This window comes from Micropterus salmoides, unplaced genomic scaffold (assembly GCF_014851395.1).
Source record: "Micropterus salmoides isolate LMB-PRFRI ecotype aquatic unplaced genomic scaffold, ASM1485139v1 Ms_hic_scaffold_19, whole genome shotgun sequence".
NCBI lineage: Eukaryota > Metazoa > Chordata > Actinopteri > Centrarchiformes > Centrarchidae > Micropterus > Micropterus salmoides.
The window spans coordinates 6931093-6947247 of NW_024041039.1; the positions used below are offsets into that span (position 1 = coordinate 6931093).

A 16155-nucleotide genomic window follows, 5' to 3' on the forward strand; every position below is an offset into this window, starting at 1 on the left:
AAGACAGTGTTGTTCATCAATTTGTCTTTGTGAGCAGAGTATCATGATGTAATATAGTTTCTGCAGCGATGGCAGTAGTACCTCACATACTGTTCACAACTGATGTGTATATACAGTAAACGCTGTTTTTAAAGGCAGTGCAGTGTCTAACACAACAGGGTGTTCAAATCACCACTGTTTCCGTTTAAACATTTTTCTGTGTTTTGTCGGGACTGAACGTGCACCAGGTGCTCTTGACCTGCTAGTTTGCTACAGGTAAATCAAGATGACTAGGAGAGCAAAAAGGTAACTTAGCATAAAGGGGTGAAGCTACTGGAAAATCAAAATAAGGTATCATGGCTAACATAATATTAGCATAGCATATTAGCAAGTTACTGGCAATCCAACATCTGGTAAAACAGTACAAAGCTAACAACATTAGTTCCCCAACATCAGCTCACAGGATATGGAGATAATATAATAGTGGGGGGTGGGGGGGGGGGGGCACAAAGGACAAGTTAACATAACATTAGCAAGCAAAAGCTACTAGCTATCTAAAGGAGTCAGCGTGTCACTTAAGCTTGTCAAATTAAGTACCATAAGCCGTATCATAGGCCATTTCTGCAATTTAATAACTTATTTTATGGTTATGGACTATTTCATAACAGTAGGCGATGCACTTTTTAAGCAGAAGCTTTGCCTCTTCACATTCATAGAGACCATTTGTAGCTTAGTGCAATTAAACTTGACAAGTTCCACAAAAGTTCTAATCTAACCTATAAACTGTCAGATTCAGGCGGGGCCAATCCATTAGAGGGTCCAATATTTAGCCCCCCCATGCACATGCCTATGCTGTGGAATAACCAAGATGAAAAATCTTTGTGTTGAATGAGAAATTACCAAATTCTTACCCTTCCGTCTCTTGGGATATGTGTTTTTCCAACTCATTATCTACAACATCAACTTGTCAAGAATCGACACTAACACTTTAAAACCAACCTGTTTGTGCCTGCAGGTGTTTGGCAATAAAATGGTCATCCCTTCACTGGACGGTGCCTTGTTTCAGTGGAACCGGGACAGGGAGAGTATGGAGGCAGTGCCTTTCAGCGTGGAGTCCCTGCTGGAGTCATCCTACCGAATCGGAGAGGACACTGTCCTGGTTGGGGGGAAATCCCTTACTACCTATGGCCTGGGGGCCTACAGTGGCAAGGTCAGTGAAATCACATCAGTTAAAGCGTGTAGTATGTTAATACATTTTGAAAAATAGAATTAGATTTTCCCTTTCTTTTTCTTGGACAATGACTTTAATCTCTTAATTAATTGTAGCAAATATTTTTTAAAGAGGTGACCATGACACTAACTTTAACCACATTAACACAGTAGAATAACCCTTTTTTTGTAATTTCCCTTCGTGTTGTTTGCCTCAGCTTCGTTACATCTGCTCTGCGGTGGGCTGCAGTCGTTGGGGCGATGACGAGATGGAAACCGAAGACGTGCTCTTGCTGCAGAGGACTCAGAAGACTGTTCGAGCCATCAGGCCCCGATCGGGGATGGAGAAGTGAGTTTTATTGAAACAGTTGGTCAATCTGTGAGTGTCAATCATCTGGTCAGTTAACTTGAGTCGTTAAACCAGCTACTGGATCTTGTGTGGCATTTCAATAAGCGTCACAGGCACAGAATTTCCATCAGTGGTTTTAAAGAAAATCAGAAAACTTTTCAGCCACGAGGAGTCAACATTAGTACCTCTTCTTTTTTGCCTGTTTGCTTTACCACAATGACCAGACCTGATCATTTTAATTAAATTTTTGAACTTGAACTCTTATGTTTCATACTAACTTTCTATGAACAAGACTTATCATAATCCATTTATTTTTTCAGGCCTACTTACAATATTGTATTAAGCAGGAACATGGTATATACTTATTGCTTATGATTTACCTTGGGTCGGAGTATATTTAAAATGCAGTGAAGTAATTAATTTAATAAACAAAATTATCAACAATTATCATTGATATATATTTAGATTTACAACAAATTGTGATAATCAGGTAAAGCATTGCAATTGAAGTAGTTTTTTCAATCATGTATGTCTTGATACTAGGTGGAACTTCAGTGTTGGAAACTTTGAGCTGAAGCTCCTTCCTGAGATGCAGTCTGGAATGAACTTCCTGGAGGGAGAAGTTGCGAATGGTGACGACTGGAGGGAGAGCCAGCGGGTCATCAGTGATGAACCAAAAGAGAGAGAGCAGACTGACAATCAGCAAAAACAGAAGCAGCATCTGGACCTCGTCATCAAAGTGTCTGTTCCTGATTGGAAAGTCATGGCCTTCAGTACTGAGCCTGATGGACAGCTGGTCTGGGAACATCAGGTGAGATGTCATAAACTGCCAAAAGACCCATTTGATCAGTAATTTAGTGGCGTTTTCCACATTGTACGCATGTCTGCAGTGGTTTATTTGATCTCATTTGGCTGATTGAATTCAGTTATGTTGAGTCTTTCATGACCCTCACTCTGGAGATCAATAAAGTTTATCAACTGTTTCATCTGTGTTGTATAGTTCTGCACACCCATCGCTTCAGCTTGGCTGGTGGGCGGGGGTAAAGTCACGCCAATCACCCTATTCGACGACAATGCATACAGCAACCAGTCCGAAACTGATGAAGAGGATGATGACGACGATCCAAAGAAGGCCAGAGAAGCTGCAGAGTCCAGTGTTTACCTGGGTGAATTGATACTCATCCACAGATACTCACACTGCATGCTTGTGTTCATTTCTAATGTTTAGTTGCAGTATTTGCAATTTCTGTGACTTTTTTTCAGCTCAAACCCTCTAGAATCTTTTGTGAGGTATCAGTGAATGTAATGCATGTATCACTCCTTTGCCTTGGGTTTTTAGGGATGTTCCGGGGACAGCTCTACCTCCAGTCCTCAGTGAGGATCACTGAAAAGTTCCCTTCCAAAGCTATCGGATCAGAAAACGACATAATTCCACTACCCACTGTCAAATGGAAGCCTCTAATCCGTAAGTCCACACCTCCTTAGTCATTAGGTGCTGTGTCTGATCACCAAGGAAACTTAGTTTGTGAGGGCAACTCTTTTGGGTGTCATTGTTATTGCTTTGAACTCAAAGTGATACTATTGTTTTCAAGCCAAGAAATGTATGAATTAATTATTTTGCCTTTTGGGCTTGTTCCCTGTTGCTCAGAGCTTCGTCTTCATTCCCCTTAATGTATGGCTGTATGTATGTCGTGATCCCTCTAACGAGTTGACTTATTCATCATTTCCTTGACACAGATTCCCCATCTCGTACACCAGCCCTGGTTGGCTCTGATGAATTTGACAAGTGTCTAAATAATGACAAATTCTCCCATGACGAATACAGCAACGGAGCCCTCTCCATCCTCCAGTATCCATATGGTAAGAACCTGACACTAAACAGAGGCTGTAAAAGACCACAGTAAAGACTCATAAATGCCATGTTTCCACTGCATGGTACAGTTCAGCTTGACTCTCTACTAATTTCTACTGTGGATAGTACCTGCTTAACGTAGGTGGGCGATGCATTGTGAAACTTCCTGACATTTTCAATGTGAAAATGCAATAAACCCCTTCACTTTTCCAGCAGTTACTTTGGTTTTGAGAAGCTGTAGCCTTTATTCACTGAGAAAGTGTACATTAACTGCTAAACTGACAGTTTCACTGCTAACCTTTTCCTCTGCGTTGCAAGTTGCTGTCGCTATCAATGGTAACTTGGCTGTTTAACTTAGCCAGGTTTGTGCAGGATGTCCCATGTCACAACGACCAGTCTGTGGTCTGCAGTGTTTTCACATCATCTTGTAATATTCACTCTGCTCACTTGGAACCTTGACCGAGGTGATACCAAATAAAGTTAGATACTATTCACAAAGGAAAACCAAAAGCAGGCAAGTAGAGTCAGGTTAAGCTGTACCATGCAGTGGAGACGTGGCTATAGATAGACATGCTGCACAGGCATCAAAAATGTACAGCAGAGAAAAGTTAATTTGCTTTGCTTTTCCTCTCTGTAGACAACGGCTACTACTTCCCCTACAGTAAGCGTTACCGAGGGAAACGTGACAGTGCTATAAGCCTGATAAAGGGAAATGGGGCGGGAGCTGAGAGTCGTAGGAGAAAGGACCCTGTGCTGTTGCTGCCCTGGTGGAAGGAAATCCTCGGCACCATCGTCTTCTGCATCGCCGCGACCACCTACATCGTCCGCAAGTTCTTCCACCCTCCCGCTCCTGTGGCCTATGTGAGGGTAAGACCACAGGCACAGCCTGAAGCAAGAATACTATACTGAGAGTGACTACGGGTGCTTATTCTTATCATATAATATTTATTTAGACACTGCATGTAACTTCTCAAACCAGTGCACAGTATAAGAAACAGCTTCCACGTATAGAACGATTCAGTATGCGTGAAGGCGTTATTTGATTTTTGTCAAAATTTCTGCTTTATCATATTAGGAAATATTTCCTCAAAATATATCACTTAACAAACTTTACTGTCACATCCATGTCCATCTATGTCTGTGTTTCAATGTGGGATTGACTGTATTTTTAGAGCAAGACTAGTACATTATTCTTCCTTTAACATAAGTACATTTATTTCATAGGAACGTCTTGTCACAGCGGAGGTTCAATACATGTTCTGCTCACTGTCATATGTTACGACTGTGGCTGAGAGATCTTGTTCAGCTTTTTCTTGCCACAGAAGTTAATCTTGTTGTTTAAATCCACAACTAGATAACATATCTAATTTTTTCATGTCTCTTTACTGTCCTCCTTCTGTCCCTCAAAGCAACGGAAAGAGTCGGAGACACAGTGCCAGACAGACTGCAAGTTTGACCTTGAGGTTGTGGAGTCCAAAGAGATGGTTGCTATGGAGACCCGTTCCTGCGAATATGTGTCCAGGTACATCATCAACACACGGTGAAGCTGAGGCAGACTATGTTCTCTGTAAGTTATTTTTGTCATGACTCAGGAGAACTTCACGTAAACACTACTACTGTGCCAGGAATTGTTATCCTCACACTTGAAGTCACATGAGAGTCTCACTCTTTCAAGGTGTAGCTACAGATTCGGCACTGTTACCATGGTGACCACTGGTCTTCCAGCCTTCCTTGATAGGACAAGGCAGAGATAGGAGATAGGAGTCGTAGTAGTGTGTGATTGGATAACTCAGCTGTTTGCCATCATATGAAAATGACCTTGGCCCCTGCAGACCCCACCCTACCCAGCAGCATCTGCCACAGGATCACTTTACATCACTGTCAGCACATTGTCAGAATTATTTTAGACATCCTAAATATGATCAGTAGCCATAATTTATGGCCTGCCACAGACCTCCTGTAGTCTGATCGATGGCATTTGCCTACCTAGATTCATTGGATGAATAATATGCCCCCCCCCTCCAAAAAAAACCATCTGATTAAACTGGAGATTTTTATTTTCTCCTGTCATCATTTCCACATTCTCTTCTTTTGATCCACCCTGCAATGACAAACTCGTCTTCAGCCTCCCCTTTCATTTAAAGCTGCTGCTGCTGCAAATTGCTTTTGCCAAATAAGTTTCCCTAAATAAAACTGGTGGCTGTGGCTGTTGCAGCAGCTGAGGCAGGCATGAGTCAGGATCATTAGGAGGGAGAGAGAGATCAGAAAACAAGGCCTGAATCACATGTGCCCACGCATTTCCTAATAAGACAGCCTTCAATTCCCCAAGGAGCCTGAGCAGGGATGCTTTGACTGGGTGTAGAATAGTAGTTCCTAAACTTTGTAGGCACCCCTTGAAAATATTTTTTTTTGTCGTGGCACCCTGAGCCAACTAGTAATAATGTATATATGCACACAGATGCTTGTCAATTTAACAAAATAAATTCTATTATATCAGTGTTAAGTTAAATTAAATGGGTCCATTCTCAATCTCTTCCCGACAGCTTTTCTGCAGATTTACAGATACAAATTTAACTTAAAATAAACAATGAATACAATTTTAAATATGTAGGTTTACAAGTACATACAAACAAAACAGGTAAAGGTTACAGGTTTTTTAATGGGAAACATGAACCTGCTGCGCTACACTCTCTGATGTGGAGAAAGAGAGCGCAGCCGTTGTATACCAGGGGTGAGCTAGCCAGATCACACAGATTATATGATGGTGGGAACCTGCAATACCACAGTGGATGTGCTATCGAACAGTGATGGGTATCTGTCTTCCACAAGCAGCTAAAACTGTCCATTAAGCCCTTTGTCCACTAGTGTTCAGTCTGGTTTTAGTTTTGTCGGTTTCCTCTGATTTTGTCCAGTCAGATTGTGTCGAGGGCTGAGATGTATTGGCATTTCTTTGAGCTTACTTTATTGTGACTGCTAAGCTCTTTTATAGTCTTAATCCGGAAAGCGTATTGCGTTACTATGACCACCACAACCATGAGTTGTCATGTCATAGCTGCAGCATAACTGCATATTAAACAGAGTTTTTTTGTTTTTTCTTCTGATGTTATGTATTATTACAACCACACAATAAATGAACATTGATATGATCAATCTTGCAGCACCCTTGTCCCCTGATGTAGAAGATAGTAAATGAGAGCAGAGTTTGGTGGGATCTCACCATGAATCAAACTAAATGATATTACTTTAAGTCTATGTAGAATAACAGCATTTCCAAATGATGGTTTAAACATTTGTCTTTGATGTTATTTAGATGGATTATCTAACTAGAGTGAGTGGACGTTGGTTACCTGCCAGCTCAGCAGTCACAGCCAGCCTTGACAGGGATTTGGCTGGTAATAATTCCTTCCCTGATAATCACCTGTACCACTTAATTAGCCTCCTTGACCGCAGTGTATTGTATTGTCCCTGGTCTTTGAAATTGTCAGGGATGTAGGTGATGACACACCTATCGCACAGTTCCCTTCTACCACAGCGAGCAGTGTGATTCTTCTTTGCATGATGACAACCAAAGTGTCTTCTCCCCAGGTACCTGACTGACTTTGAGCCAGTGCAGTGCCTCGGCCGCGGGGGGTTCGGTGTTGTGTTTGAAGCGCGCAACAAAGTGGACGACTGCAACTACGCCATCAAAAGAATCCGTCTGCCCAACAGGTAGCGCCTCTCACTGGTCACACCAGACTTTCTTGCTGGAGGCTATTAGCTCTTCCTTTATTTTTGTTTTCTTTGAAGCTGCTGTGTAAGCAACAACCTCCTTGTATAAGCGCAGAAAACCCCATAGAGGCATAACTGACATTTTGGTACAAATATTAGCCACGCTTTTATATTTCTACTGGCAAGCATGAAAATTTTGTGTTCAGCAACATCAGCTCTGCATGAATTTTCATTTCAGCCCTGTTGTTGACTGGTGCATTACAGACTAATCTGTTAATTATTTTATGTCCAGTGTGTTTGTTGAAGCATTTATTGAGCCATTTGTGCATCAAGACTGGGTTCATTTAGTGTAATAGGAAAGATAACAGATGTTTCTTGACATCCTGTAAATTTAGCACCCAACTACACAGGGAATAAAACTTTAGGATTTAATCCTGAATGTGGATTAAATCCTAAAGCTCAGTTTTTACGTCATTCAGAGAGCTGGCCCGCGAGAAGGTGATGCGAGAGGTGAAGGCCCTGGCCAAGCTGGAGCACCCGGGGATTATCCGCTACTTCAACGCCTGGCAGGAGAGTCCCCCCGAGGGCTGGCAGGAGGAGATGGACCAGAGGTGGCTGAAAGACACCAGGTGAGCCAGGGCTTTTAAACCCGTTATCCTGTACAGCTCAACCAGCCGAGCACCCATGCAAAGAAATTTAACCCTTGCCGCAGGAATGTAATTTCTGACATTTATTGCACCACAGACTTTGCATCACTCGCCTCACTTCACTAACAGATGTTTTAATGGAAGGTGATGAAAAATGCATATTCACTCAAGCATGTTTGCAGCAGTTAACTGAAAGTCTGGTGTGTTTCAGACAGATTAGTGCCAGATAGCCATGCAGAAAATCCTCATTCTCTTCCTCTTTTGAGGCAAGAGTACACAGTAAATGTTGTTTCACTATGTTAATTCCAAAGAAAATTTAACTTTGTGTGGTTGCATCCTGAATTGAACATGCCTTATACTGTGTATACAGTGTTTGATTATTTTTGACTTTTTTATGTATTTTGTAAACTTTTTTTATTGTACATTTGCACAGTTATCTTGAATAATCGGTAGCAATATTGAAATAGTTATTTGATTGTCATTAAATTTTCCCAGTAAGCCTGTACTCAGCAACAACACTCTTTCTCTCATTCAGTACCACCGACTGGCCAATGAGCTTCCTTGACCACATGGAGGTGCTGTCAGTCAAAGTTCCAGTGTCCAGCTCAGTGTCGCCTGTCTCTGGGCCTGAAGGGGACATTCTGGTTGATGAGCGGGCCCTGCTCTCCAGCAGTACTGGTAGTGGAATAGGTTTTAGTGCTGACATTAGAGACCTCTCCTTCCAACCGATGCTGGGCCATGACAGCCTGATGTCTGAGAGGGACAGCCAAGCCGACCCCGACGCCTCAGACACCCCCAACTCCTTCGAGCTCTGTCCTCCACGTGGCCCCAGCGACTGCACCTCTTCTTCCTTTGACATCGTGTTTGAGGACTCGGGCTGCGACCGAGATGCCGACGCAGACACAGACTCGGCTTCTGGTGCAGCCAGTCCAGGCACGGTGACGGAGAAGAACACCACGTCTTCCTCGCACACAAGACAACAGGAACCTGTCTCGCCCTCCTCTTCCTCTCCCCCTCGGCCAACCACACTTGCCCTGGCTCTCCCCATAACTCCTCAAACCCAGCGAGTCCAGCCTTCTCCCAAGGTCAGTCAATCATTCACTCAGTCAGCTGCAATGAACTGGTGCCATGATCTTGTTTCACCTTGATGGCCCTTTATATTAATAATATTAGTCCTTACTGTTGTTGTTGTTGTTGTTGTTTTCCACGTTTAAAGATGTATTTTAATTCCTGCTGGTCTGGACATCTGTGTAATTTAGCACACTGAAATAATGAGAATATTCATTATTAAAGCAAGATTTAGTATTTTCTAATATTACCTTTTTGGTTTAGAATGACCCATCTATCATTTGGGGGAAAAGCTATATCTACAGTACAATAATATGAAAATGCAAATGTCTCCTCTCTCCAGGTGTACCTGTACATCCAGATGCAGCTCTGTCGGAAAGAGAACCTGAAGGACTGGATGGCTCAGCGCTGCCACCCAGAGCAGAGAGAGCACAACCAGTGTCTGGATATCTTCCTCCAGATTGCAGAGGCCGTCGATTTCCTGCACAGCAAAGGGCTCATGCACAGGGACCTCAAGGTGAACACACACACCCCCCACACTATCCACTATACAGGCAGCTCGTGTATGTATTTTAGCAGTAAGATAAAGTACACCTTAATCTAATTCCCATTAAAAATTGTGAATGTAAAACAAAAGGAAAACTACTATTTTGACTGCAGCCCCAGTTAGAAAACCTGACTCACTGATAAGCAAGGTCACAGATCAAGCTACTAGTAAACTTCCTTTTTATCTTAATTATTAATCTTAAACATACCATTTGACACTAATTGAATTTCTGTAGATTCACTATTTTTGCCCTAAAATCTTAATTTATTCAGTTTTCTACTATTGTCTCTTCTTCGTGTATAGTATGTCGCAAGTTTAAACCTAATGTGAAATACAAATAAACAACAGAAAAATACATGAACCCACCAACGGCTCAATCTGCTTTAAAAACATAAAAATGATCTTTTCCTGCCAAAGCGAAAAGCTGCCTGGTTTTTGTTTTTAACACCAAATAAGGGCTGTCATCAGGTTCCTGCATTAGTAATGCTTTCTGGCTTCATGTATTTAATGCTCGGTACATGTTACATAACCTCTCACAATCGGTCCTCCAGCCCTCCAACATTTTCTTCACTATGGATGACGTGGTGAAGGTGGGAGACTTCGGGCTGGTGACGGCCATGGACCAGGAGGAGGATGAGGACGAGCCAAGCGCCCTCACGCCCGCCCCGCTCCTGACACGACACACAGGCCAGGTCGGCACCAAGCTCTACATGAGCCCAGAACAGGTGAGCAGACACATGGGCCAGTGATAATATAAGATAAACATTACAGTACACAAAAATAATTTATTTGCAGAAGAACAGTAAACATAAACTGAAAATATAATATCTGTCCTGGCAGCTCTCTGGAAACTCGTACTCTCACAAAGTGGATATTTACTCTCTGGGACTGATCCTGTTTGAGCTGCTGTATCCTTTCAGGACCCAGATGGAGAGAGTGAGGGTGAGTCACCAAACACATGTGCACATAATAATGTCTTTTTTTTTATTTAATTACCAAAAGTGATATAAATTACCCTGTAACTCAGCTTTTGATACTGCCAGGCATACGAATATTATAGCCTATTAAGGGAAGGTTTATTATGAACAATGTCTTCTGTGTAAGTTACAACTTGGTTTGTGAAGTATTATAAAAATCAGTAAAGACAAAAGGCTATGTACGCAAAGTGAATAACGATTGATTAAAGAAAAGGAAGATTGTGTTTTTAAGAAGCAATATTTACCCATACTGAACTATTAAAAAGTGAGAAGCGATTTCAGATCCTTTCCAAAACCAACAGGCCATCTCAGATTATGAGGACAGTTAAAATGGAAATGATATGATCTCATTTTTGGCTTCAGTAAGAATCCCTGCTGCTGCAGTTTGTTTAAGCTGGAGAAGAGATAGACGTTCTAATGAGGCAGTGTATCTTTTTGTCTGTTCTTATTTTTAGTAAATTATTCTATTTTGTCTGAAAACTCTGTTGGGAAACTGTAATACATAATCACCATTGTCATATGAATGGTCATTGTTGTCAGTTTAAATGGTAGATTATCTTTGCCCGTGTGTATGTCGTCGACCAGGATGTCTTTGTCTCCTTAACAAAGGACCTGATTAGCCATTAGCACAGCTCTACTCACAGGTGTTTACATCCTTTCTTCCAGACACTGACAGAGGTGAGAGCGCTGCGCTTCCCAGAGGTTTTCTCCAAAAACAACGTTCAGGAGGTGAGTGGCCTACTGCTGCCACCTAGTGGCTGTAAACACAAACTACGTCTGAACCTAGAAAACAAAGTGATGGGTTGTTTATCCTGACAACAAGAATGAGGAAATTAACAAAGTCTGAGTCCAGAGCTGTAAGAGTTCATTCTCATTAAGTAGTCTGTAAAAACATTTAAACCACCTGTCCACACCTCCGTTATCCACTTGGTAAATCAGACCTGCTAAACTAATCCAATTAGAAGGTGTAGTTGGATTATTTTGCTCCCAAATCAACACAATATAAAGTTAAATCTGCAAATATCATCATTTTACACACTGAAATGTAAGTAGCAGCATTATTATCTGAGACCATTGTATCAGCATGATTTGTAAATAAATTGTAATGTAAATGATTAACACTTTATATAATTTTTTTTTAGTACCACACCAGCACTGGCCTACAGTTTGGTGTGGGGTTGGTTACCATACCTTGTTTACCTGTTTACTTTGTAATGGGTTTAACATAATCCTATAGAATAATCTGTGATCCCCAAACAGTGGAAGAACTCTCGCCCTGTTTTCCCAGTATTCCACTTTACTTGTTGTGTACTATTGCATTTTAAGATTACACGCTTCTGTGTGTTTTGTGTACTGTGTGTGTGTATATAGTATTTCATTATATGAGTTATGTGTATAATTTAGTGCTTGCAGTAGAATTTATACTAGTTGTGCTGTGTTACATTAGCTGTCAGTAAAGTAAATTAATGAATGATAATATTAGCAGTAGCATTACACTGCTCTGAAAGACATCACTGTACTGTTTTCTCTCTGTGTGTAGCTGAGTATGGTGCGCAGCATGCTGTCGTGGAGCCCCAGCGAGCGTCCCGAGGCGGCTGAGATCATAGGGACTCCCCTCTTCCAGGAGCTGGAGCTGCCTTGCCGACTGGCCGTGAGGCAACGCTCCCGCACCTACAGCGCCTCGTCCATGGGCCGCCCCTCGCGCCAGACATCGACTACCTGAAAATCCCATGACGCAATATGTAACCCTCATCCCACAATCCCTCTGTTTCCCTTTCATCCCCTTGCTGGTCTGCCGCCCGAGAGAAACACCTCAGCCCCATGCCACCACACACTGCCTCAGACAGAATCACTTTAAACGCCAAACGACAAATGTGCAGAAATTTATCTCTGTGGCTTTAGAGCAGCGAGACAAAGATCTGCACAGTTACTCTGGCGAACCACATGCCGTTACATATTCGCACACCATTATGCTGCCCACGTTCCCAATTTCAATCACACTTGCAAGTGAAAGAATATTTTAAAATGCAACAGCCGTTCTGTAATGTTCATGACCAGACTTGGCTCAAGTGGTACTTGCAAATAATTCTTAGTGGGTTTTTCAAATGGCTCTGAGTACCAGATGGGTGGTGTTTACTGCAGCCAGTGTAGACTAAGCTGTTATTCACAGAACATTATACTTAATTGATTATGAAATGTTTACCTGTGATTGTCTTAAACAACAAACCTTATCACCTGGTACTCTGGCGATAATAACAAACATGCTAAGAACTATTCAAGATATGATTTGAGCCCTGTGTCGTCACAACCCGCTGCTTGCGCCCTACATTCAGCCAGTGTTCACTCACCCACGCTACACCTCAGGTATCAAAACCAAGAGGACACTCCAAAGGGGCCTTTGATGCTTGATCATCCTATCTACTAGTGAATAGTACTGCTCACTGGTACGAGCACTAAGTGGTGTTATGACACCCAATATGCCTGATTTGGGAGACCAAAAAAGACCATCTTTTTTCCTATGTGTTTTTTTATGAGCGAAGGTGATGTATTGCGTAGAGAAGTTTATTAGATATGATTTGCCTTTAGAAAGGGGCCTGTGGCCCTCTCTGAATGAATGCTGAGTCTCTGGCTCTTGTCTTCTTTGCATGTACCTGATAGGAAATTGAAGAGGTGAGTGCGAGTTTATCTTAAAGCCAGTACTTGGAAGCAGTTTTTCTGTGTATACTTACACAATGACTCTGGGGTGCTCAATCATTTTCCAACACCTCCTCTTTGCTCTATGTACATAATTGAAGGGAAAAATCTGTTTATATCTTTTTCTTTCATTCAAAACATATGTTTGATCAATACTGTACATATTGTAATGTGCCGTTGCTTGTAAATGGCTTTTTCATGAGGCAACTGTAAGATAGTGTGATATATTGCAGGAACAAAGAGGAGACGATCTCTGCCATTAATGGATACCTGAATGTTACAGTGTGACCTCCAGAGACAGATGATGGTGGTCACCTTTTCTAGCTGTTTGAAATTATTCTCAGTGTTTGTTTTCACATGTGTGGGGTACCAAGTGGAAGGGGTTTGCCCTGCTTTGACCAGAGTGCCATTTGAAAGTCGGTCAAGTGTACTTTTTTGTAACTGATAACTCACCTCACATTTTTGGAGTTGTGCTACTGTGCTCCAACCCCATCCAGCTGGTGTTTCCAGCGAAGCACGACAAACACAAATTCAGAGGTTTGCAGCTCTCCCATGATGCAGGAAAATAGCATTTATTTAAGCAGATGATACTGTTAAATCCCCTCTACTGGTCTACTGGGGACCTGGACCTGATGTTGGTCATGTGATCCACATAAGCATTGTTTTATGTATATAAGAAGTGCTGGGAGAGTCACATGACCCATTTGTAACTACACACACAAACTGCTAAATGTAATGTGCTTTCAATGATTGTACTTTTCTAAGGATCTTTTCTTCTTCTTTTTTTTATTAAGCGCAGTTTTTTGATTATTCTGCAGGGTTTTTTGATTACTGTAAAGTCCTGACTGTGTCCACCCGTCCACTCAGCCCACTGAAGATGAGTCATTCTTGTTGTAAAATGATTAGTTCTCTCTTGAGAGTTTAAAACAGACTGTACTCCCACCAAGATATGGGTGGAAACTGGAAAGTTTGGTTCCATAATGACACATCCTCAAGTTAGGGGGGATAAATGTGAAAAGTCAAATTCAGACAAAAGTAGCTTTGTGAATGACAGTATGTAGCTACAGTTTCTTAAGTCCTTAGTTGACAATGTAACACCTTTTTTGTAGAATTAATGTTAGATATTTCAAAGAACGTCAATAATGGATCCAGGCTAAATCCATCTCTCCCACAAAATTATCTGAAAGGCTTTGGAAACTTTTTTTTGTCCTTCAATTACAATTATTCTTTAATTGTGGTATACAGACTTGTTTGTGGATGTACACAAAAGTAAACAGCTTTTCAGGTTCATACCATTATGACTGAAAACAGCATCATTGACAATAGTGTATTATTGGAGGTTCTAGAGATTTTCGTCTTTTCACTCAAACCAAGAAAATGTGATTATACAGTACGTTTTTCATGCTTTGTCGAATTGTGTTAATCTTCCTTCCACTTCTGCTATCCAGGTAGCTTTTCCTGAGGAAAGTTCAGTTGAAAAATCAGACCCCCTTCTTAATCTCTGATGCCACTGTCTGGACATTTAGTTGTGTTCTTGTGCACAAACTCCATTATCTGTCCATATTGAATTGTAAATATGTTTATTTGCTTTATTTATGTTTTAATGACATGATCAATCCTTTTTGGGTTGGTGTTATTATGAATGCGCTTCATGCGATGGAGCGCGTTGGAATATGATGACTTCTTATAAGTCTAAATTTAATAAACTGTTCTATACCATTTGTACAGTTTTGTGTCCTTGGTGTGCAGTCTTGGGTTGGAGTTGGGCCCTTGTATCATTGTGATATTTATCACCTGATGATCATTTGACAAATGACCACCAAAGTTAAAACTTTTGTTAAATTTTATTTTATTTTTTTAAACACCAGTCCTATGAATAATTTAAACTGTTTTGGGTGCTGTTTAAATTGCTGTATGTATATATTTCTGTCAAGCTACGTTTATCCAGGACACAACACAGAAACACAGCAGTTGAATACACCATTACACAGCCCACTGAATCATGTTTTTGTAACTTCAATAAACACTGAATCAGTTGCAGTGATTACATAATGAAACTACACTTGTAGTTATTTTTAGACCTCTGCTTGGGTTTAGAGTGGCAGATCTATGTTGAGAATTAAGTGAAGTTACAGTTCTCCATGCCATTCAAGCACAGTCTGTACACACTGATGCGACAGAGTGAGAGGAGGTCTAATTAGGGAATATAATTGAAGTCACATGTGTGGATGTTCATATGCATGCAGGACGTAGGTTTGATGTAGAAGACCACTATCACTACATCTGCTTTTTCTCATTTCTCAAAAAGAGCTAATGACTTGCTTTGTTTTTGTTGTCAAAAAAATATTAACACAAGGTCCACTCATTGGCTTATTTTAAAGATCTCAAGCACATCTCACAGTCTTCATCAATGGATGGTATATAGGCTCCACTTGGGTATTTCCATTTTATGCTACTTTACACTTTTACTCCACTACATTTTGGAAGCCAATATTTTACTTTTTATTCCATTACATGTATTTTACAACATTAGTTACTTTTCCGATGCAGATAATGCAAAATCTAAAGCAACTTATAAATTATGATGTATTATTATGGATTGTACCAGCTGCAAAATGTGTGCTTCAACATTAATGCATCACTAATTATAATCCAGTGATTATTCTGGAATTGATCATTCTGCATAATGAGTACTTATACTTTTGGTGTGTTAAGTATATTTTGATGGTAATACTTTTGTGCCGTTACTAGATACGTTACTAGAAAGATAGACTTTTAACACTCGTAACAGAGTCTTTTACAAGTTACTACTTTTACTCAAGTAAACGGTTTGAGTACTTTGTCCACTGAGGGGATGAAGTTCGCTCAGTTGTAATGAAGTTGAAAACATATCTATGAAGTTGCTTACTGTCATTTTGTTATTGAAGACCATGAGTAGAAGCAGTTGAATGACCAAGAAAAAGCAAGTAAGTGATCCTTGAGGTATGATTATTTATTCAAACGTCTAAAGAGAAAAGTCTAAGATCAAGAACGATTTTTCATCCTGAGCAGTTTTGTTAACATTAAACAACTTCTGAGGTAAATGGAACTCACCATTAAGTATCATGGACATGGATGTACAGCAG

At 40.9% G+C, this 16155-nt stretch overlaps 1 protein-coding gene across 1 annotated transcript in view; it reads left to right on the forward strand.

Annotated features, from left to right (window-relative positions):
- Positions 1 to 14757, forward strand: part of eif2ak3 (eukaryotic translation initiation factor 2-alpha kinase 3) — a 32586-nt gene extending 17829 nt beyond the window's left edge. Inside the window, exons 3-18 of the mRNA XM_038728395.1 lie at positions 995 to 1189; positions 1407 to 1537; positions 2081 to 2348; positions 2538 to 2703; positions 2877 to 3002; positions 3275 to 3397; positions 4027 to 4256; positions 4799 to 4911; positions 6975 to 7097; positions 7577 to 7726; positions 8280 to 8829; positions 9156 to 9329; positions 9911 to 10084; positions 10200 to 10301; positions 11003 to 11065; positions 11877 to 14757. Coding sequence (XP_038584323.1) covers positions 995 to 1189; positions 1407 to 1537; positions 2081 to 2348; positions 2538 to 2703; positions 2877 to 3002; positions 3275 to 3397; positions 4027 to 4256; positions 4799 to 4911; positions 6975 to 7097; positions 7577 to 7726; positions 8280 to 8829; positions 9156 to 9329; positions 9911 to 10084; positions 10200 to 10301; positions 11003 to 11065; positions 11877 to 12059 — 2871 coding nt within the window. The 3' untranslated portion in view covers positions 12060 to 14757. The remainder of the gene's footprint in view (positions 1 to 994; positions 1190 to 1406; positions 1538 to 2080; positions 2349 to 2537; positions 2704 to 2876; positions 3003 to 3274; positions 3398 to 4026; positions 4257 to 4798; positions 4912 to 6974; positions 7098 to 7576; positions 7727 to 8279; positions 8830 to 9155; positions 9330 to 9910; positions 10085 to 10199; positions 10302 to 11002; positions 11066 to 11876) is intronic.
- Positions 14758 to 16155: the final 1398 nt, after the last annotated feature.